Here is a 23,892-nt window from a genome sequence, read left to right on the forward strand (position 1 = left end):
TAATTGGAGATTGATCATTCTCTGGTTCAGGTTAAAATTACGATCTGTGGATGAATAAATGCATGTATGAATGGGTTTACGCTGTAAAATGGGCTGTGACGCGTGTGTGGCAAAAATCGTATTCTTGCCCATAGATGGCGCCACGGAAAAACAAGAAACGCATCCTCTGCCTTAAAATTCGCTTTGTTTGACAAGCAGGCTTGCTAGCATTGGCATGTGGCAAAAGAAACAACAACTACAAAGATATCTGAAACAACGTGTTTACTTTGTTACCCTTTATGATTTCAAAACGCTATTCTACAAAGTTAAATAATTTGAATTAAACTGTAATTGAAATAAAAAATAATTATTTATGTATTGAGAAGCAAAATTAATGGAGAAATGGTAATATAGATACGTAAGCTTTACACATGAAAATTAAATAAGATGCTAAAAGCGTGTTTTCCCTAATCTAATAACGTAAAGTCACCAGAAAGGACAAAATGCAATAATAAATTTAAAAAAAGGAATTATTTTAGCTTTATTAATTGTGCTGATATAAGTCTTTCAGTTTTGTGCAGGAGTTCGTAATTTGGTTCAGTACTAATATATTGATTGCTTACTTTTTCTCACTCATACAGCAAAACAGCTGAGCTAGTAAAATATATAACTATTACAATTTTATGTGAGGCTATCGTTTTACGATGTTAATCGTAACGAAATAGAGATAGACAAGGAAAATAATGAAATGAATGTGAAAAAAGAATATTTAGACCTAACAGAAAGTGCAACGCAATAAATTGCAGTAAAAGAGAAGTAATTCTGCTTGTTAACTATGTGTAACGGTATCTCTATTTCACATATATGACAGTTCAACTTGAAAGCAATTTTCAGCTCTCTTAAGGCATCTATCTATACAGTGAAACTTTTCGTAAGCGACCACTCTCTGCTCCACAGTAATTGGTCATTAATGGAGATGATTGGTCGTTCTTAGGAGGTTACCTCTATTGACTTAAGAATGTTATCTAAGGTACCTGATTTTCCGCAAGCGATTTTATTTTTACTCAGTGCCATTTCCTTAGTGCAGAAAAGCCACTTGTGTTGACGTCATAAAAATCGGGTTGATGAAAAAAACTAAACGTCAATATAATGACCCCTACTGATAAAATTATGTGCAAAAACAAATTTGCCAATTATGAATGTTGAACTGTGTTAAATAAATAAGCAATTCTGCTTATATTTAGGTTTGCATTTAATTTTATGTCATAAAAATTAGTTTGCTCTAAAAAATGAAATGACTTTTGTTTGCTTGAGTTGCTTAGTATTTCTTAAACAGCTTTTCTATCTAATCTTTTTTATTTGCCTGAATTAACATTCAACTCTAAAAATAAATCATTGACAGCATGAGTCTTTAGCGCTTTCTGACAGCAACATGAGGCTTTGGAACTCTTTTAAAGACCGTCAAAAGGGGCTCTTTTAAAAAGAACCACTCACAAATATATTTAAAACACATTTGAATCTACTTATTTGTTTTGTGAATGTGTTTTATTTTGATATTTTTGTATTTACTTATTTGACCTTTTCCGCATTTGGGTGGAGGTTTGCTCGGTCACTGGTCTCTTTGAAGGAGGTTTGCTCGGTCACTGGTCTCTTTGATGGAGGTTTGCTCGATTTTGATGGTCTCTCCTAAAGAACACAAAAACAATGGAAAAAATTCCGTGCCTTTCAAAAGTGGTAGTAAATATAGGAGGTAGCTACACTGAGGTGATCTTTCCTGGAAGTTTCACTGCATTTTTTAAAATTTAAAAAATGTTAAAATTTATATCAGTCAACATCGTCTCCCTCTCTCTTATTTTTTAAAAAAAAATTGTTGCTATCTCTATTCATTTTTTGTTAATTTTGGAGTCTAATCAAGCGCAACTTATGAAATAATGCTTTCGAAGGAGATAAATATTTTTACAAAGAAGATTGATTAGTCATTATTCATTACAAGAAAAATGAATAACTTGCAACAACATTCAAAGAAACACGAACTCTGAAAAAAAAACTAGCATTAGGATTATTAATAAAAATAGCAAAACGTTAAATTTCAACTTTTTTCTTCAGCATTTCTGTGACACGCAGAGATTGCGCACAGCGTATTTTTTTACTGCAGATTTAACAGTTAATAATTCTCAAACTGTAAAAAACTCAGCGTCAAATTACGGTAAAAAGAACTGGCAAACAGGGAGCTAGTAAATTTTACCGTATAACTTTGCGAAACAAAAAAAATTTGACAAACTATAATTTTCACAGTAATATTACTGTATTACTGCAATTAAATAAATATTACTTCGAAAATTACTGGATGAAATTTTACGGTAAAAATTAACTTAAACAGTAAAATGGATTTTATGGGGGATGCTCCCAGAGTGCCAGTATTTCCCTTAGGAAAATTTGCCATAGAGAAGCCTATGGTAATCTATGGCAACCTATGGCTACCATAGAAATTTGTATGGCAAGATACCATACGCCTATGGTTACCATAGAGATTTGTATGGCACAACACCATAAGCCTATGGCTACCATAGAGATTTGTATGGCACAACCCCATAAGCCTATGGCTACCATAGAAATTTATATGGCAAGATACCATACGCCTATGGTTACCATAGAGATTTGTATGGCAAAACCCCAAAAGCCTATGGCTACCATAAAGATTTGTATGGCAGTATACCATAGACTAATGGTAACCATAAGGATTTGTATGGCACGTCACCATTGGCCTATGGCAACCACAGAAATTTGTATGGCAGTATACCATAGGCCAATGGTAACCTTAAAGATTTGTATGGCAGTATACCATAGAGAAAAGCTGATCTAGATCTCCACCAACGAAACAACAACTTCTATGGAGTCCTCAAAAACATCTTCTAAAAGAAATAAATATCCATTATTTCACCCCGAAGTTAATTAAATTCAACATGTAAACCCACAAGGCATTCCTGGTGAGTCTTTTCCGGCCTCCGGGTGGCCAATTTTTCCATTTTTGAGTGTTTAAAATCCGATGTTCCATTGATTTAGGCTTAGAGTATCAGACCGCCATATTAACGTGTCATCCACTACAAGTGGAATCTTTCGCTAACTTTGGCTACTTATTTTAATATTTTTTCGATCTCATTCTTGGTCAAAAACATTTTATTGCAAACGCCTATGCAATTATCTATCTGAATTTATTAAGTTTTTTAATTTCCGGCTGTCTGGTACTTTTATCAGTGTTTACATTCTCATTAGTTTTTTATTTTAATTCCACTTAGGTTCTTGCAATGCTTTTTTACATTATCTTACATATGTTAGGGCTTTATATTTATATTTTGTGTTTAATTTTTGCTTGCCATTAAATTGTTTTTTATCATGTCTCTGTGTTTTACTATTTTACAACTAATATTTCTTAAGTATCCACATATATTTGTACAATGTTCTGTTACATGTTTATACATAGCTTAGGGTCATCACTTAACTAGATTTGCTGGATTACTGGTTGACAATTGTTTTGCTTCAATATCATCAACTGGACAGTCCCTGGCCATATCATCTGCTGCTGTAACCAAAAATGCTTTTAACAATTTAATCTTTCCTTAAGTTTACAACTTTTTCGTCATAGTGATTCCCTATACCCAATTAATTTTTATTTACTATCCCTGACCAAGTGTAAATTTGTCAATAACAATTATTAATTTTACCAATTTTAATCATGTCTTAAACATGTTTTGTATTTACCAATGTTTCTATATTGTGTTCTCTTTTCTAAATGTGCTTATCACAACTCAACATAAATTTTCTGAGTTTTTTTATCCCTCACTAGTAGGGGATCAATTAATTTAGCCTGTTTTCTATTCTTAGCTTTTCATAGTCTAATACCATCTTTTTTATAGATAAAATTTTGTTCACATGCCACCACTGGTTGCACCGTTACATATTCAGCTTTTGTCCCGTTTGATCTATTTTAAACTAATTTCGCTTCGACCACCGGCCCCACTCTTTATCTTTTGAGTTTTAATAGTATTTTATTGTTTTAGTAGTCTGTTTAATTTTTAGTTTAGTATCACATATCAAAATTTAAAGAATTTTCATACTCGCTCCGACCATCGGACCGTTATTTTGCTTCGCGTTCTTTTAGGTTCCTCTAATATCTGACGCTTATCTAACTAATTATGATACCAATCAATCAAATTAACGTTTTTTATACTCGCTCCGACCTCCGGACCCACTTTCTATTTTCTTGTTTTTACAGCTTTAACAAATATTAGTTGCCTGTACTCAATATATTTTGTTCCTAATCAACATAACCAATATTTTCCCCACTCGCTCCGTCCACCGGACCCATTTTCTAGCGGTTAGTACTAACTGTTTGAAATTTATTTGAATAAGAACCGCATACAAAAAGGATTCTGCAAGTAAAACAGGAGAAGTTTATCAAAGAAATTTAAAAAAAAGCTTTCTGGATATATATTTATTCTACAATTATTAAGTTTTGCATTTTTAATATCCATTGCGAAAGATTCTTGTAAGTAATTATTTTTTGACGTATGGTAAAATATCAACGAGAAATGTTGCCATAGCTGTATGGCAAAGGTATACCATAACCTATGGAAAAATATTTCTTCATAAACTGTAGCACATCTTAGTTTTATGGCAAAAATTTGCCATATAAAAAAATGCCATAGGATATTCCTATGGGGTTTTGCCTATGGCAAAATTTTGCCATACACTTTTGCCATACACTTATGGCAAAACTTTGCCATACAAAAAAATGCCATAGGATATTCCTATGGGGTTTTGCCTATGGCAAAATTTTGCCATACACTTTTGCCATACACTTATGGCAAAACTTTGCCATACAAAAAAATGCCATAGGATATTCCTATGGGGTTTTGCCTATGGCAAAATTTTGCCATACACTTTTGCCATACACTTATGGCAAAACTTTGCCATACAAAAAAATGCCATAGGATATTCCTATGGGGTTTTGCCTATGGCAAAATTTTGCCATACAAAAAAATGCCATAGAATATTCCTATGGGGTTTTGCCTATGGCAAAAATTTGCCATACATGTATGGCAAAATTCTGCCATACGTATATGGCAAAATTTTTGCCATAGGCAAAACCCCATAGGAATATCCTATGGCATTTTTTTATGGCAAACCTATGGCAAATTTTCCTAAGGGTTTTTACAGTAATTTGTTCTGGAATTTTTTCTAATGCATCACAAATTGTTTTTTTATTCCATAAGCTATATATCTTGCACCGCATTTTTGTTAGTAACATAGTTTTTATGCAGCAAAAAATAAATTCTATCTAACATTGAACAACCAAAACATTGATAGAGCTTACGATTTTTAAACAAAGAGAGAGTAAAATTTACTTAATACAATACTATATAAAAGGAAATACTACTATTCATTTTGTGAAAAAATTAGGAAAAAGGTTATTATTTAAGTATGAAATTAAACGTATAAAATTCCTTAAAAAAATCTTTCATGACTTCTGTATGCTTTAAAAAGTGTTTCTCTGATATTATTTTAAAGTTTTAAGCAGTTGAGATATATGAAGCTTTTGTTTTTGAGAAATAAACTAGCGTAAAATTTTGTTCCTGAACTCTTACAATTTTTTATCAAAAGTTTTCCGAAATCCTTTAATGAATAAAACAAAAGTTATTGTGTTAAATACTGAAATTCCCGACACTGTAGTACATAGAATTCAAAGGCGTATAGTCATGCCAAAGATTTAATCCATGAGACACTGTTCACTCAGTTCACTGAGAGAAAAAAGTATTGACAAAACTATTAGAATGTAATAAAATGCAAAAATTTTTCACTCTATGGGGACATCAAAAACCTAAGTATTTTTTTATCAAAGCGCTTTGGTAGCATTTTTTGTAAAATTAACATTAAAATATGATTTTATGATGTGTGATAAATATTGGTATATGTTTTAATTTTTTTAAAATTTTATCATGATACCTTTAGAGCATGGCATAAATCCATTTATCCAGTTTAATTTACTTTTCAGTTTTGTATTTTTCACTAAATGCGTGGTAATAAGAACATGGCATAACTTAGAAGAACAGAATTTCCCACTAACCGTTACCATATGAAAGGAAAAATTTACTAAACAAATACTTTAAGTATCGCATATTTTGGTTTTAGTAACAAGAATTATTGCTTTTTTTTCATTAGAAATGTCATTAAGAATCAGTACTGTAATTTTACCTGATTTCTCTTCTCCGCGTAGTAAGTGAATAGTTTGTGTTAATAATTTAGGGGGATATATTTGGTTTTATTATTATATTAATAGAGCGAATTAAAAACTTTTTACAACTTTTAAGAAAATTTTTTTCAGAAAATTAATTATACAAAAAACATTTTAACAATTTATTAGATTTTTTTTAATAAACATTTACTTTTTTACAGTCTTACTAAAGAAAAATTTTAAATGCAAAATACCTAAAATTTGATCAAATTCTATTGCATTGTTCCTAAAGGAACAAAAAAAATAATTATATTTGAACTATCTTATTTTTAATTTCCCTTACCTACTTCTCGTAAAATTACATTTGTCCTTTCATAATGGAGCTTTATATTTTTATAGATAATTCATTTAAATCAATTGTAAACATCGTTCTAATTAATTATATAATTTAATCTAATGTTATTAGGACATAATTAAATCTATTATTACTTATTCTAATTGCTGTATGTGCTGTTCTCAAAAGTGCATTAAGAGAAATTTTAATATTGTCTAAGAATTGAAATACGGAGTAGAAAGTTATCTTGATAAATGAGAAATGAAAGAACATTTCAATATTTATTTTAAAATGTAGGAAAGCATATTTCACAATCGTTAATCACTTTATTAAAAATCGTTACGGAATTAAAGACGGAAGCTTACGCATTTAAAATCGCAATTTTATAAACAAATCTACTTAATTTTAATCGGATTTTAACTAATATGGTAAAATGGAATGGAATTTTTTAAAAATCGTTATTTTTTAATAATGCATACCAACGCATTTTCGTTTATTCAATCCCATTTCATGCATGTTTAAATTTATTAAGTTTTATAACAAAGAACGCTTACATTTTTTTTACAGACAGAAATAGTTTTTAGATTCTTTGAAAAATGGATATATATCAGAAAAAAATAATCAATTAAGTAATTTTAATCAATTATGACGGATAAAAGTTTTTTTTTCTATTCAAACTTCGATATTTTTTTTTCTGTCTCTTTATGTTAACTAAATTAAGGATATACACCGAAGAGCCATTACATTATGACCATCCTGCTAATAACATGTAGGACCACCTTTAGCCCTTAACTGCTAGCACCCAGCATGGCATTGATTCCACAAGGTGCTGATAGGTAGTCTGAGGCATCTGGTATCAAGCGCTCACCAACTGGTCCTGCAATTCCCTCACATTGCGAGGGGGTAGCGTGGCAGCACGAATTTGGTTTTCCAAGTAGGACCACAAAGGCTCTATTGGATTTAGGTCAGGTGAATTTGGGGGCCAAGACATGACTTGAGAGTCACTGGAATGTTCCTCGACGATTCGACCCTTATGACATGGTTCATTATCCTGTTGGTAAACATCATCCCCCGCAGGAAAAACTATTGCCATGAATGGGGGAACCTGGTCTGCAACTACGTTCAAGTAGCTTACACACGTCAGGGATTGTTCTATGAGGATTATGATCCTAATGTGCCCCATGAAAACATTGTTCCAGGGCGAGAAACCATGAAAACCTGGGCGAGCCCATTGTTATGGATGGAGGGTGGTCATAATGTAATGGCTCTTCGGTGTATTTAAAGCGTGCATAATTATATTCCTGAAAAGTTTACTTTGCTGCGAAATATGCATCAATATCCCAAAATGAAGGCTGGAAATGATGTATAATCACACTCAATAATGTTTTTTCAATTGCATACTTGCAAGTGACTTCATCACAGGGAGATTGTGGCATTTGTCAGTTCAGAAGCCAATCAGACGGCTGTATTTCCTTGAAAATGTTACATGGTGAACATTTTTAAATTTGAATGGTTGCCTGGAGGAAGATATCTCTTAGTATTTCAAAGTAGGGGCCACTATTTTTTTTTGTTGCGAAAAGCATTACTCTAATTTTTCCTTTAATGACTCGTAGAAAATATGTATCTCACATCTCCTTTTTACGCTTATTTAGGGAAAATTTTAAAAACCCTCCCTCTAAGAATTTCTTTCTTTATTATACTATTATGTTTGTCCACGTTAAATAATAGAGCAGGACGAAAGCCTGCGTCATAGCAGATGCTGCAGGTCCTCTTTCAGCTAAGATTGATCGATTTTAAATATATCCAGAAAAAAAATATTGTTCTCTGAATTGTTTCAAATTTTAAAGGGACCAGCATTTTTTTACAACATTTAAAAAGTGATGTAAGACACATTGTGATAAAAAGGGCAATGCAAGCAGCTCCAAAAGATTCAGAAAAGTAATATTTATGAACCACCAATGTATGCTTATAATACGCGGTGAATATCGATATTTATATGCAACTATATACTATTATGAGTAAAAATATCAACTCATCTAACTTTTTTCATTTTCGAATTATCTTCTCATAAATTTAATTGTTTTTCTTTACTCCAAGTAGTGTATAAAATCATAATCGGTGTTTCATTACACTAGGAACTTGGATTTGGAACTTGGAGAGGAACACTTAATGAAACACCACTTTGGCGTAAAGTAGTTGCTATGATTTTTGGGGTCCAGAAACAGGAAATTTTTTCACAGTATAAGAATTTAATAATTAATTCAGATTGTATATATACACTTATTCTTAAAATAAACTTAGTTTGAAAATCAAATATACCCTTAGTATAGAGATAATAATATTAAGATAAATTTGAAATAGGCTTAATAGAACGGAAGTTGATTGAAATTTTACATTATTAATTCAGTAATACTGAATATAATACTGAATTAATAAATTCATTTATTAATTCAGTATAAATTAACAGTTCTCAGAGTTTTAAAAATTAAAGTATAACTATCCTTATTGTGCAACTAAAAACATACATATATATTTTAACAGACAATTCTTGCTTGCAGAAGGCAACAACAAACGCTCGTTATAGCTCATTCTAGATTGTAAACAAACTCTGGTGGTATTATAATGGCGTTTTTTGAAATTTTTATTTTCAAAGCGCGTCAATACTGGTGTTTTCGGAAGTGAAAATTATTCTCTCGTATAGTGTGAATGAGCGAGAGATCGGTGGAAGATTATTCAATTTTAAGTTTTTATGTTTAAATTACCACCTGAAATTGCATTTGGACGCTCATTTGGTGTTAACCTGAAGTAAAGTGTTTTTCAGACGATTTTTGGGCATAGATTTTACACTACTGTTTTAACTGGATAGAAGAATTTAAATTTACTCTAAATTTTTACTGTAAATTGAATTTAAACTTACTTGTTGTGAGCGTTTAATATTTTAATCGGTGTTATGCTCCTATATCTTTTGAGAACTGCCACATAGTAAAAAATGTGTTTTATTAACACTGCATTTAATAAAAAAATATTTTTTGAAAAATAAAAGTAAGGAAAGAAATTTAATCTTTCATTTAAAAAATAATATAATACGATTCAACCGTAAGTAGAAAGAAATTTAATACGAGAAAATAATTTGCTGAAGATGTTGAAATTTCAAAATACAACAATGTAATCGAAGTTGCAAAATATTCAAATGAGAAAACCAGCAACTTGAAGTTGAATTTGCTTACGGAATTTAATACATGACAAATAAAATGTTTTTTGAGGAAGCTCTTTTCATCTCTAAATGAATGCATTCAAGTTTAGTAAACTGCAAATAGATTTTTCTATTTTTAGACCTAAGTTTGCAGGTTTATTCTACGTTAAAGAGAAGTTCGACGGCAGCGCATTGTTAAGTTTGCCCAAATGAATTTAAATGTACAAAGTTTAAAAATTTAAATCCTGTTCACTAACAGTTCGTTGAAGTATTTAATTCTTAAACGGATTTCCGATTATTTCTGCAAAGACAGTTTAGAATTTGTTTTAATTCAGATAAACTAAATCTGCTAAATAAATAATTGAAATAGTTTTTGAAATATCATAGCTTAAAAATACATTTAAAATTTTATTTTCTCTTTTAGAGTTTTGTCTGAAAAAGTTTTTTCTTAAATTTTAAATATTTCAACGAAATTTTTTAATACTTTCAAAACAATGTTTGATTAAAACTTAAATTATTGAGTGTTTAATTTGGTATTAGCTTGTAAAAACAATAATGTTTATTACATCTTGTACAAAAGAGGTTTTTTATAGAATTCTTTTCAATAAAAATAGTTATTATTCTCAAACTTTCTATCTTTAAATAATTTTCATTTGATTAAAGAGAAATGTTCTAAGTGATAATTTAGCGATTTCAAGAAAATCAGCTTTGGAATTCAGTAACAAAAGAAGCTGTAACACATTATTTTTTTATCAGAAAGCCAATCTTTTTTTATCAGCTCTAAGTAACTAAACATTTAATAAACTATAAAATATTTTAATGTATAAAATTTCGCTATTCTTCAGAATGCCACTAAGTTAATTACGAAGGCTCTCAGTAACAATTTAGTGAATCATTAGGCGACATTTTTGTGAAGCAACAGTAACATTTTAGTGTACATCAGCTTTAGAAAGTATAGCAACTGGTAAAAGTTTAATAATATTTTTTTTCAATAAAACTTTATTTAATGGCAAAATCAACATTTATACTCTTAGCTAACAGTAAAATGATTTTTAATGTCAAAATTTCACACTTTTTAAAAAGCCACTTGGTTAGCATAATAAACATCTATATATAATATTTTAGTGAATTTTGAAGCATAAGCTTCAAAAAATATATAAGATGTAAAATGTGAATTTTTTTTCATTAAAATCCGACTTATGTTATTATTTATCACAGACAAATTTAAACATTTAGCTAACCATAAATTTCTTGTAAATTCGGAATTTTGGACTTCTTGAGGTTGTTACTTGGTTTATATAAAAGGGGTATAAGTAACCTGAGAGTAAATTTAGGTTTATCAGCATTTAAAAATATAATAATATAAATAAGCTGGTACATTTTTTGTCATTAAAACCCATGCTGCTTTCATGACATCAGGCAACAAAAAATGTCCAAGCAGTTAGCTAAACATAAAATATTTTTAAGGTCAGAATTTCACAATTTTCAAAGAAGCATCATTTTAGTGAATTTAGAAACTTATGCTTCAGAAAATATCAACTTTAAATCATATAGTAAAAGAAAAAAAACTGAAAAATATTTTTTGTTTAATTAAAAACCATACTATTTTAATGATTTGGAGTAGAAAAAAAAGGGCTAATCATAAAATATTTTTTATGCCAAAATGTCACACTTTTCAAGTGTCACACTTAATTTGATATCTGCTAAGCTCTTCATTTGAATATTAACACAGCTGAATGTTGTGAAATTTGTATTATATTGCATATTGACCATTCTATTGTTTATTGTTTTCAAAAGTGAGTTTGAAAAAAATCACCATAATCTGTAGCTTTTTATGACTATTTGAGGGATAACATCAGAATCGTATAAAATCTGTGATTTATTTAAAACATAGTTCTTATAATTATGGGTTGCTCATGGGTTTTCTTTTTTTACCAGATAAAAAAAGTATGGTTGTCAAAAATGTTTTAAAGATTTTTTTTCGGGTAGTATTTAATTTCATCGACAGGCCATTTCATCGACACCAACTCATCGACAGGCCACCATTTCATCGACTAGATCATTGCATCGGCAGGCCGTTTCCTCGACAGGGTCGTTTCGTCGACACAGTCATTTCGTCGACAAGTCATTCCGTTGACAGGGTCATTCCGTCGACAAGGTCATTTCGTCGACAAGTTATTTCGTCGACAGGGTCATTTCGTCGACAAGTCATTTAGTCTACAGAATCATTTAGTTGACAGGATCATTTCGTCGACAGGGTCATTTCAACGACAGGGTCATTTCGTCGACAAGTCATTTCGTCGACATGGTAATTTCAAAGGCATGGTCAAGGCAAAGTTATGTGTAATTTTGAAACTAGTTTTCTAATTTTTTACATTAGTCGTTATGCCCTTGTACTTCTTTGTAATTTAGTATATTTGTGATGAAATTTTTTAAACCAAGCTTGATGCAAAATCTTAATAGTATGTTGAATTTGCAAAAAGAAGCATTTTATTTGAAAATTGCCTACTCCTCTATTCACAGCAAGTTGCCAAAACGAAACATTTTTTACATTTGGTGCATATATTTTTATTACTTTTAATTCTAAGAATATTTTATTTTATTAATTTCTCTTGACATTAAAAATAATTTGATTGCTAACGTCAAACTATATTACTACTGACCACGGTCCGGATATCATGCTTGGTAATGTTCTGAAGGCAATCCTTACCTATTTTGAAAATAAGCATCGAACTATTACGATTTAGATGTAGAAAAGTAGATTTTGATTCATCAACCTTTCTCGATTAAACGCTTCTCAACTACCTATCAATTAATTTAAAAAGCGAACTTCTTTTAGTGCAATTGGAACAATACACAGCAATAAAGAATTTTACTTTAGTATAAAACTTAAATAATAGCATTTTTCTAATTAATAATAAAAATATTTAGATTAAATCTCTAAAATAGTTTTAGAATTACGCATGACACTATCAACGAAATGACCCTGTCGACAAAATGACCTTGTCGATGAAATGACCATATCAACGAAATGACCCTGTCTACGAAATGACCTAGTCGATGAAATGGCCTGTCGATGAAGTGGAGTCTATGAAAAGGCCTGTCGATGAAATGAACCAGACCCTTTTTCTTTTCTCTTTTTAAAGCAACCCGTTGTTAAGTGTTTAAATTGTGATTCGTGAAGAAACAATATTTATAGTATAACGAATCAAGCTATATTAGGAAACAGTTGTTTTTTTCTTAAAAGCACATTTATTTAACAATGACACATAAATTAACAAAATTAAAGTATCCGTAACGGGTTAGTATAAAACTCAAAATCAAAAACAAAAACTACCAAAAATCAACTCAAACAATTTTTTTGGTAATTTTTAGACTTCATAATAGTATAAGATATATTGTAATCGTAGTAAAAATTAAATGGAAAAGTATTTTTTTGTAAAAAAATTATAATACCATCTTGAATAAAATGTATCAAATTGTCTAATAACTTTTAGAATAATAATTCACGTAAATCCTCCAAAGCATTCATTTTTGGAAATCTACACTCATTTTTAATCTATAATAAATGTCATAGAAGTCCCAGAAATATTTTTACGATCAAATTAAGAAAAGGACAGTTGAAACGTTTATGTTCAATATCTGAAGTCTCATATATACATTGCAAATAAGTTTTAATTACCTTTAACTAAGAAGTTGACAATTCGTTGCTGCAATGTGTTTATTAGGTATGGAACTAAAATATTAGAGAGCAAAGATTGATTAGAATAACCTGAGAAAGTCATGATTAAGTGTTAAAACATTGTTGATTACTTAATGATGAATGATTCACTATTGCGTTTATTTTTTCTTCACTTTAAAATGATTTTCAGATTAAATTAAAGCATCACAAAGATCGCACCTTAAAATACTTTATAAATTATTAGAATGTTTTTCACTATAATATCAAGGAAGAATTAAAAGTATTTCGAAGTTATAATATTTTCGCGGAGAGATTTAAAAATTTTTATTAAACGTGAATGTGACATTTTGCTGTTCTGGTTTCAGTTACAAATATAAAATTGCTTTTTTCTTTCTAGGAAAGTACTTAAATTATTAGTATTTCACTTAGGATGTCAAAACAAACCCTTTTTCATTCTAAAGGCATCGCATGAAAAAAGTAAATTTATTACTTAAACAAAAAAAACTGTATTCATTTTGAGTAAGCATTTTTTTTTGAAAGACGAATGCAGTTTTTTTCATCAAACAATATGTAAAAAAATTATATTGCTTCCACTTTCTGTGTATTTAATCACATTATCTTGAAAAACACTTAGTTATCATCAAAAGTTTTTTTTTTTGGTGCCTTTTATGCTTGAAAAAAGGTTTTCAAGATCAGAAAAAAACATGATTTGCAGATCTTTAAAAAAATATGCCTTCAAGATATATTAATAAAGCTAAAGCAATTACGTTTTTCGTGCTTTTTACTACGTAAAAAGCATAATTTAGAATATTTTTCATTTTATACTTAAGATTTAATTATTATATCAAATCTTTAAGATAGTCAAATGCTAAAACCATCTGTGTCATAAATTCTAAATCGGAATTTGCTTTTGAAATACTCCTATAATGTTGTTCAACATTTTCTTAATGTTTTGAAAATCAGTTTATTTTTGAAAAATGGTTTTTATATCTGTTTTTTTTTTAGAATGTTCGGAGTAATAACAACCTTCCGAAACTCAAAAATGCCTATTTAAAGGAAAATATTTAAATTTAAATGATCAACAACTCAGATTTTTATTGTTGTTCTGATTTACATTTCAGTTAAAAAGGCTGTAGATAAGACATATCCACTTTCCAATAGGATGCAGTTTTCGCAAACTACGAAAAAATGTACAGTTAAGACCACCGCATATCATGAAATTTATAATATGTTTGGCTCCATAGGAACTCAAAAAAACTCGGTAATTTTTACGTGGTAATTATTGGTAATTGTCTTGGTAAACTTAATTATAAAATATGATTTTAAATGTGATAAAAGTTTTAAATTTATTGAAACTTGGAAATTTTATTATAGTACTAAAAACCATTTAATTTACTTTTCAATTTCATATTTCGTACTTAATGAGTGTATAATAAAGAAATATAATTTTGAAAACTAGAATTTCTGGTAAACCGTTACCATATGAAATGTTCATTAAATCATTTACCGTATGAAAAATCATTAAATGAGTGATTTAAAAACCAAATATTTTTTTTTATAATCAAAATGGGGTAATGGTGCACATCTGTCTCACTGTCAGAGCTAAGAGTTTTTTGCAGCTCTGAAATTAAAGCAAAAACACAAATTTCTTTAATACTTGCTTAATTTAATGAAAAAAATAATAATCAATTGCAAAAAATGACAATACTTACTCATTTAACAATAATGTGAATATTTTTGAAAGACTAGTTATCTCGTCGGGCAGGATAAAAGAGTTAAACAATTTTATCTTGACCTTAAAAAACAACGCTTGTTAGCAACGCCAAATTATTATATATCGTCTAATGCTTATGTGTCTCTTCTAAATCGATATTTCAGTAGTCAGAAATTCAAATTTTAACCGTAGTTCAGTTAAAATTGCTGAAAATTTATATGAATGGTGAAATAAGCCACCTTCAAAATCCAACGAAACCATTTTTTTGCTCATAAGATCTTTAAAAACTGATTGCCTTTTGGAATATTTTCCGTGAAACAAAGACCAACACTTATCCGACTTCCAATCTGCCAGAATAATAAATTTTATAGCATACATATCTTTTCTTTTTTTAAATGAAAATTTCCGCAATAAATGACTCGGAGTTTCAAAAGTCGTTCTATTTTAAATTTCTATTTAAAATGTTGTTAAAAGATTCACAATTCAACTGGGATATGGCTTATTTCTTCAGAATGTAGAAAACGATTTTTTATATTTCAGCCGATTGTATAATTTATATCTGCATGTAATCTGGATATAAAAAATTGTATCTCAAAGTATAACAACGTTCTTTTCTAAAAAATTGAAAAAATTGGAGTTTCGCTATTTTCATAAGTTTAATAATTCTCAGAAGCAGAATTTATTGTTATTTTTTCGAATTTATCACTATTCAAAATTGCAACCCTTTTTAAACTAGCTAAAGCATTCATATCTTCCCTGTGCTGAACGGCTATATAAGTTTCCATTATTCCATGACCACTGTATGTAGAATTTATCATGATATTATATTGTCAAAAAATTTATCGTCAATCTAAATTTCAACTCCTTTTGAACCAGCTAGAGCATTTACGTTTTAACTGTGTCGAAAGGAAATACAAGCTGCCATTTTTTCCTGATAGTAAGCAAAATTTATTGCAATACCGTCGCCAAAAAATTATCATCTATCAGATTTTCGAGTCATTTATGCTTAGCTAGAACACTATGATTTTGACTGAATCCTTTTTTCCAGGTAATCGGATACTCGAAAATGAATTTATCACTTTTTCTCCAATAAAAATTAATCAAAATTTAACTTCAATTCTGAATCTGATGATATTCCAGGTTTCAATGGTTTTCTGATCTACACTTTAAATTTATCACTAAACTATAGTCAATCTAAATTCAGACTCTTTTTTGCTTAATAAGAGCTTTTAAGAGTGCTTAATTTACCCTCACTCTCCTAGTGCTGCCATATACAAAATTCAATAGTTTCTTGAATGGTTCAAATCATTTAGAAAACCGTTGCGCCATTTTATCAGCAATCAAAATTTTGACTACTTTCTGTAAACCTACAAACTAATAGATAGTTAACTGGGAACAAAATGACTAGCGAAATAAGAGGAAGGAAATATTAAAATTAAATTTAAAAAAATACAATAAGCGATATGCTTTTGCAAGTGTTTTTGCCAGACAAAAACGAAATGCATAGTACAGATAACTTTTGCACAATTAACTTCTTTTATCAGCAAAAAATCTCCTCATTCGTTTTACCGAAAATGATGTGACATACGCTTCTTTTAGCAGATAAAAAAACAAAACAGATATACTTTTTCTTATTTAGCTTATGTGTTAAAACGCAGTTTAATAAATATGCATTATTTTTTAGTATTATTACTAAGTACTGATCATCTAACTTTTATTTAAATTAAATTTTTTATTTTAAAATGTATTTAGCAACTCCTCCTAATATTTCAGCTGCGGGGATTTCCAAACACATACCTCATGAGAAAAGTTAATCATCCTCAACGATCTAGAAGGAATGCCGTACATTTAACTAAGAGGCTAGCCGATGATCACAGAGTAAATATAACCTTAGCTACAGGTTTCAATTATAAACATTTTGTTCCAACTACAAATGACTTAATTTATTTGAATTATTATTATAATGTGTAAATGTTATGTGTACTGTTTTAAATATACTTTATATTAACGTTTTTATATTAACAAATTGCGTTAATTTTCAAATATGCTGCTAATTTCTTAGATCTTATGAAAGTATACCATTGTTTGTCCGGTTCAGTGTGTTATTCTTTTCAGCTATGATAAAATATCAATGGTAATATCAATTTCATTGAAAAGGTTATATTTGACTATGTAGCAACACTGCTTAGGATGAAAACAGATTCTTTTCTTGTGAAAATCTTTTATACTTTTTGACATTTTACACATGCAATAATAGTAATCAAAATTCCAATCTTTCAATGTCTTGAGAAGACTGGAATTGTTTATAGGATATAATCTCACACTTTCTGATGGCTGGATGTTTCGTACTGTCTAGCTATCACCAGAACTCTTTTCGTCGAAAAGTCGTAGGTTGCCATCTCATATGGAAACAGTGAAACCACTTATAATAGAAGAAATGATAATCTCTCCCAACCCAAAGAAATACGAAAAGGTTAACTCATACACCTATTAGAAATGGCTTATTTTCGTTGCCACGGTAATAGTCAGCATGCCAGTCTAGCAGAGTTGGGCGTCGATTTCAGTAATCTATTACAACTGTAATTGGTTACAGATAATTACTGCTATGCAATCAATTACTTGTAATCACGATTACAGATAATCGCGATTACAAGTAATCATAATTTTTGATTACATCAGAGTAGAGCAAATGTGTAATCGATTGCATTTTTTAGGTACAGTAATCAATTACTTGTAATAATGATTGCAACATGATTACAACTGTAATCGTGATTACAATACTCAATTACACTAATCAATTACTTGTAATCATGATTACAAACACATTCTTAATTTTGATTACAGCTGTAATCCTGATTACCCTAATTACATAACCAATAACTGTAATCAACTACTTGCAATCGTGATTACAAGTAATTAAAATATATGATTACATCATGATTACATGTAATCTTGATTGTAATTATTACTACATGTAATCTAAATATACGATTACAAGACTATTGTATAAATACATATGATTATATTTCACAGTAGATAGTATAATGTATCGTATAATAATACATTTTGCATTTATTTACATGCAGAGCATGTACGAATGAATATAACTAAAATGCATGAACATATGAATTTATACAATGCAATGGTAGATAAATGCATATGTGCAGACATTTTAGTTACACACATATACATTCACTTACATTGCATGTATAAATTATATGTACGTATGTATATAGATAAAAATTACGTATGCATGTGCAAACAATGTAGACATGTACATTTATACACAATGAATGTATGCATTTTACGCAAAACTTGAGTATGTAAAATGTATATCTTTGTTCATGTACGCATGTATATGCTTGCTGTTTGTGCGAACATACATTGTTTGTACAATGTTTGTCCCTTTCATGTATGCGTGTACACATACACGATATATGTATGTCCCAAGCCAACACGTACGATTTATTTATGAACAATATAAATATTTATACACACATACATACATTCGACATGCATATATTGTACAGATGCAGATGCATACTTTCGACATGCATAACATATGTACATACATACATACATACATACATTTGACATGCACATATTGTGCAGATGTATATACATACAGTGTACAGATGTACATTCATATAATGTACATATGATGTAATAGGCATATAATGTTCTTATAATGTACATATGTGCATACATATATTTTACATAAATCTTTCATACAAATTTTACATGTGTACTTACATGTTATCCCAATGCATGCAGCATGTACAATGTATATATGTCCAATAAATGTAAACACACGCGTACAATACACGTATGTTCCATGCATGCATATCCATATGTACTATGTATGAATGTATGTACATGCATTGTAGATGCGTACATACATTATGTACAATATATTTATGTCTAAATATATTTACAATTTATAAAATAAAATGTATGTAAGCTAACTGATAACGACTCAAGAAAGCTAAATGACAAAATCAAATGATATGTAAATTTAGTTTTCAGCTTTAATTGTTCTGTAAAATTTTAAAATTGTTTGAATAAAATATAATTTTCAGGTATTTTCTTAAAATGTTAGACGCTACGAATTAATTTTTGATAACATAGTTCATAGATAGCAAAAAAGCTGCTAATTTAATATGTGGAAATAATATTTAGGAATTTAAAATAAGATTATCGTTTGCTTTCCAAAAAATACGATATTGAGTTTTATATATCTTAGAATAAACTTTAAAACGAACTTTAATAACTTAACTGTAATAAAATTTTTTTAGTGCATGCACAATTTATGTGCACATTGTAAAAAAATGTATTTAAATGTACTCATGTATTTATACATTAAATGTAATTACGTACATGTATACGTTGTAGGTACATACATATATATATGTACATCTAACCATTTTTAGTACATCCATACATTACATGTGCAGATGTATCAACAAAGTATATAGTTATATAAATATGCATGCTGCGTGTACAAACCCTATATCTCTGTACATATAAATGTACATGCATACATGTATGCGTCTGATTTAAGCAACTATGTGCATATAGTGTACCTATAAACAACACTCTTACATATTTTACGTAAATACGTAGAGTGTATTTACAAACGTACATTGTATATACGCTCTACTATCGCAAATTTATCCAATGTATGTACTTACGCACATAAATGCATGCATACATCTGAACATTATTTTCACATACGTTCATACATATATTTTCTATGTATACAAACATGCGAAACATTGCATTAGCATGAAAACTAACAAATATGCGTGCAATTATCATAAATGCTTAATTACGTGTACTAAGCATATACGTACTGTATATTGTACGTACAAACAACGTTTTTACATGCATTGTATATGTATATATAGGAATCACAAATTGTACGTACATGCAAGCGTACATTCTATGTACATAAAAATATGTATCCCCATAATTACTTACATAATGTATTTGCATATAGAATGCAATTGTAATTGCTTGTAATCGTATAGTTTGATTACAAGTAATCACAATTACTTGTAATCAAGATTGCATGTAATCATGATTACATGTAATCATATATTTTGATTATTTGTAATCATAATTACCCGTAATAATTTTTGTTGTGATTACTTGTAATTGCAATTAATTGGAATCATGATTACAGTTGTAATCAAAATTTTGATTACAGTCGTAATCAAGATTACAAGTAATTGATTACTGTAATCAATTATTGTAATCACGATTACAGCTGCAATAAGAGTTTTTGACAGTTGTAATCACGATTACAAGTAATTGATTACTGCAATTGTTTGTTGCAATCACGATTACAGTTATAATCAAAATTATGTTATCTTGATATTATCATTACGAGTAATTGATTACTGTAATCGAAAAATGCAACCGATTACATTTTTGTCCAACTCTGCAGTCTAGTGGCTGAAGGAGTTCTCGTGACAGGCGAAGAGTGCACTCCTGCATGAACACTTCGTGTTGATGCGAATTTTTCATTGTGGTAGACAATTTATTTATAATTAAACCACTGGTGGCATACCCGAGGAGTTGTTTTGTGTTTTTCCATGTAACTCAAATCAATTTAATTTAACAGAAAAAAAGTGTTCTGCACGAAGATGAGTTTGATTGTCTCGAGTCAAGACACTCGTCCCTTTGCGTCATAAATGGGATTGAAGGACACGAAGTTTCATTCATGCTCAAATAAATTTTATTTCGTCAACTTCATATATGTTTGCATTTGACTGATCATTAATTGTTATAATATAAAATATAGGACATTGAAAAGCGTCTCATACGACTCATGAAAATAGGAGTATATTCTGCTGGCAATCGACCTATATACCAAGAAGGGCTGTTTTAAACGTCTTTCGCATTTTTAAATCCTACATTAGCACATTTTAATTGTTTACCAAAATAGCCGTAAGTAAAATTTTTGATAAATACTTACCCCAAAGGCCGGGATAGCCTCGTCGGTAGGGCACTGAGCCCATGTCCAAGAGTTCGTGGATTTGATCCCTGCCGGCCGGTGGTGACTGATGCACGTTAAAACTGTAGAGTTTCAAAGTCCTCCATGTTCCCATAACAGATCAATACCTCTGGGGTTACAGATCCAGGAGTTTCCTTGTCTTCTAGATTGGTTCAAAATTACAAGGCTACGGAGCTGAACAGTAGTAGTCGTAAACTCTGTTTTGTCCTCTCTTTTTAAAAGAAATGTAAGACATTTACAAATAAAAAAAATAAAAAAAACTTTCGCAAAACTTACGAACTAGGAAAGAAACTAGATACTTACGTCATTTGCATAGAGTTGCATTAGTTTTCTTAATACCTACGATCGTAAAAAACCTATTACCACAGTACTATGAATACATGCATTAAAAATACTTTGTACCCACTGAAACCACATCTTTACTTAGTAGTACCTATTACCAAAATTAATTAAGCATCATTGGCGTCAATAATTGTATAGTGATATATTAATTGTATATGTTCTCTCGAAACTAATAAGAGAATATCTTTATTAACTTTGCTTTTTAGCACAGAATTTATTTTTCTTTAATTTTCAATTAACGTTCTTCTTACACAATATTAACGAAACATGTTGCAAAATCACAACTAAAAGCAAAAGAAATACTATATGGATACAAATAACTTAAAAATACTAATGCGGTGAGCTCTTGCACACAATTTACGTTGATCCTTAATTTTATTTGACGCAACAAAAAATAAATAAATAATTATGTGCAAAGAATAAAATCCTTTTTTTTTTTATTAAATAGAACTATAAGATAGCATACATAATGTTATATTTTAAATATTTAAAAAATAGAACCATCTACAGTTTAATTCATGAAATAGTCAATTCTAAATCAAGTAAAAATTCCCTCTTTCAGCTGCTATCGAAATTTCCTCTCATCCTTTTAATATAGATAAGTGACAACTTCATATTTACTCGAGTTTTATTTTATACATTATTAAGTCACCTTTATTTCTGAGAAGGAACTTTTAAGTTTACTAAATGAATGCCTCTAGCGGCGAAGCTCAAATTTCAATTTGAATGCACCTCATTTGCACCATACTGAAATTAGTAAACAAAAGATCCTATTTATAGTGCTCATAACCGCATAGATTGGATGACTAAACCAACAAGACGTCAGTTTAGAGAATGCCTAATTTATTTAATCTCGCTTAATTGGCCGCCTAAAAGGCTCTCAGAATCGTGATTTAATGAAGAGAAAATTTACTGAGTTGAGAAACCAGAGCGTCAATTCAATTTGATATTGACGAAATGCGTAAATAATAATCCATGTTTTATTAATTATTTAGAAAAACAAGTTCTTCATGAAAATTCAGAAAGGACATTTTTGAAAGGAAATATGATTGCCTTATATCTAGAGTTTATACGTGGAATAAAATAAGCTAAATTTTTGTCATTCATAATGTAAGAAGTACAAGGTCGGGAAGATGCAGCTATACATTTTAATTTGCTTTAAATTTTGATTTCATTTTATGAATAAATATTTTGTTTATTGCAAATTAAACAGGTGCATTCTTTTATTTCATTTTTTAAATTCATTTTCATTTATTAAATGTTTTTTTATTAAAAACAATGTGTTAATTGTTTCGTTACTAAATGTTTTGTTTATCAAACAATGCGCTAATTGTTTCGTTATTAAATGTTTTGTTTATTAGCCAATGTTTTCTGTTTATTAATATTCACTTTATATTTAATTAAAAACATTGAATTTGCAGCAGGTTCTTAAACTATTTAGCAAGCAATAAAATCACTTAATTCCATGAAAAAAAAGAAGGAAAGAATTACGAAAAAAAATATTGTTTTTTCAAATTAGGTAATAAAATTCAATTTTTTTTTGTTGAAAATTGTAATACACTTAAAGCTTAATTATTTTTATCAAAATATGAAGCCAACATTTTAAATTTTTTAGATTGATACGAAATGCAAGAGACTGGAACAACTACATGAAAATTCTTCAATCATTAACTCAAATCTTTGAATCCGAATGCATCAGGAAATTTTTCCTACATTTAAGCCTAAATTTTAAAATTTTTAGAATGATTTGCGAAACAAATGACCAAAACAAATGAGAGCAAATGTTTTCTTTGACTCAAATTTTTTAATCCGAATTTATCATGAAATTCTTCCTTCAATTAACTCAACATATTAAATTTTTTTGAATGATACTCAAAACAGGGGACAGGAATAACCACATGGAAATGTTATGTGTATATATGTGCATATATTATAACTATGTCTATAAACGTCGGGGGGAACGTTTACCTTCACTAACTCAAATCTTTGATTACGAGTGTATGATGCGAAAATTATGCATGAAATTGTTGATTCAGGTAAAATCCTAAATAATCATTTTGCCTATAATAGGACCTGACAACTCTAGGTTCATGTGTAAGTAAAAAAAAATAATTGATAAACAGAAAATGAGTTCATATACACAAATACTATATTACCAACGATTAGCAGCTAACTATCATTCAAAAAAACATTGTGTTTTCAATGTCTGATATCAATCATTTCCCAATTATGTTAAACTTTAGGTTGAATGGGCTGAACAACAGATTGCAAAAAATCGTGTGAAAAGAGATTTTTCTAGAGTTACTCCAGAATTTTTGAGGGAGACGACTAAGGAACGTTTTAGGTTTAATGACTACTTGTGGCCAGATCAGTGGTACCTGGTAAGTAATACAATAC

The 23,892-nt window shown here is 29.4% G+C and overlaps 1 protein-coding gene across 2 annotated transcripts in view; it reads left to right on the plus strand.

Annotated features, from left to right (window-relative positions):
* Nucleotides 1–23,892, plus strand: part of LOC107452277 (neuroendocrine convertase 1-like) — a 98,910-nt gene that overhangs the window by 23,064 nt on the left and 51,954 nt on the right. The window contains exons 2-3 of one of the 2 annotated variants that reach the window (XM_043042632.2): nucleotides 16,908–17,012; nucleotides 23,739–23,876. In XM_043042632.2, the coding sequence (XP_042898566.1) occupies nucleotides 16,908–17,012; nucleotides 23,739–23,876 (243 nt within the window). The remainder of the gene's footprint in view (nucleotides 1–16,907; nucleotides 17,013–23,738; nucleotides 23,877–23,892) is intronic. The other variant, XM_071183351.1, reaches the window with a different exon arrangement.

This window comes from Parasteatoda tepidariorum, chromosome 7 (genome assembly GCF_043381705.1).
Source record: "Parasteatoda tepidariorum isolate YZ-2023 chromosome 7, CAS_Ptep_4.0, whole genome shotgun sequence".
Lineage (NCBI taxonomy): Eukaryota > Metazoa > Arthropoda > Arachnida > Araneae > Theridiidae > Parasteatoda > Parasteatoda tepidariorum.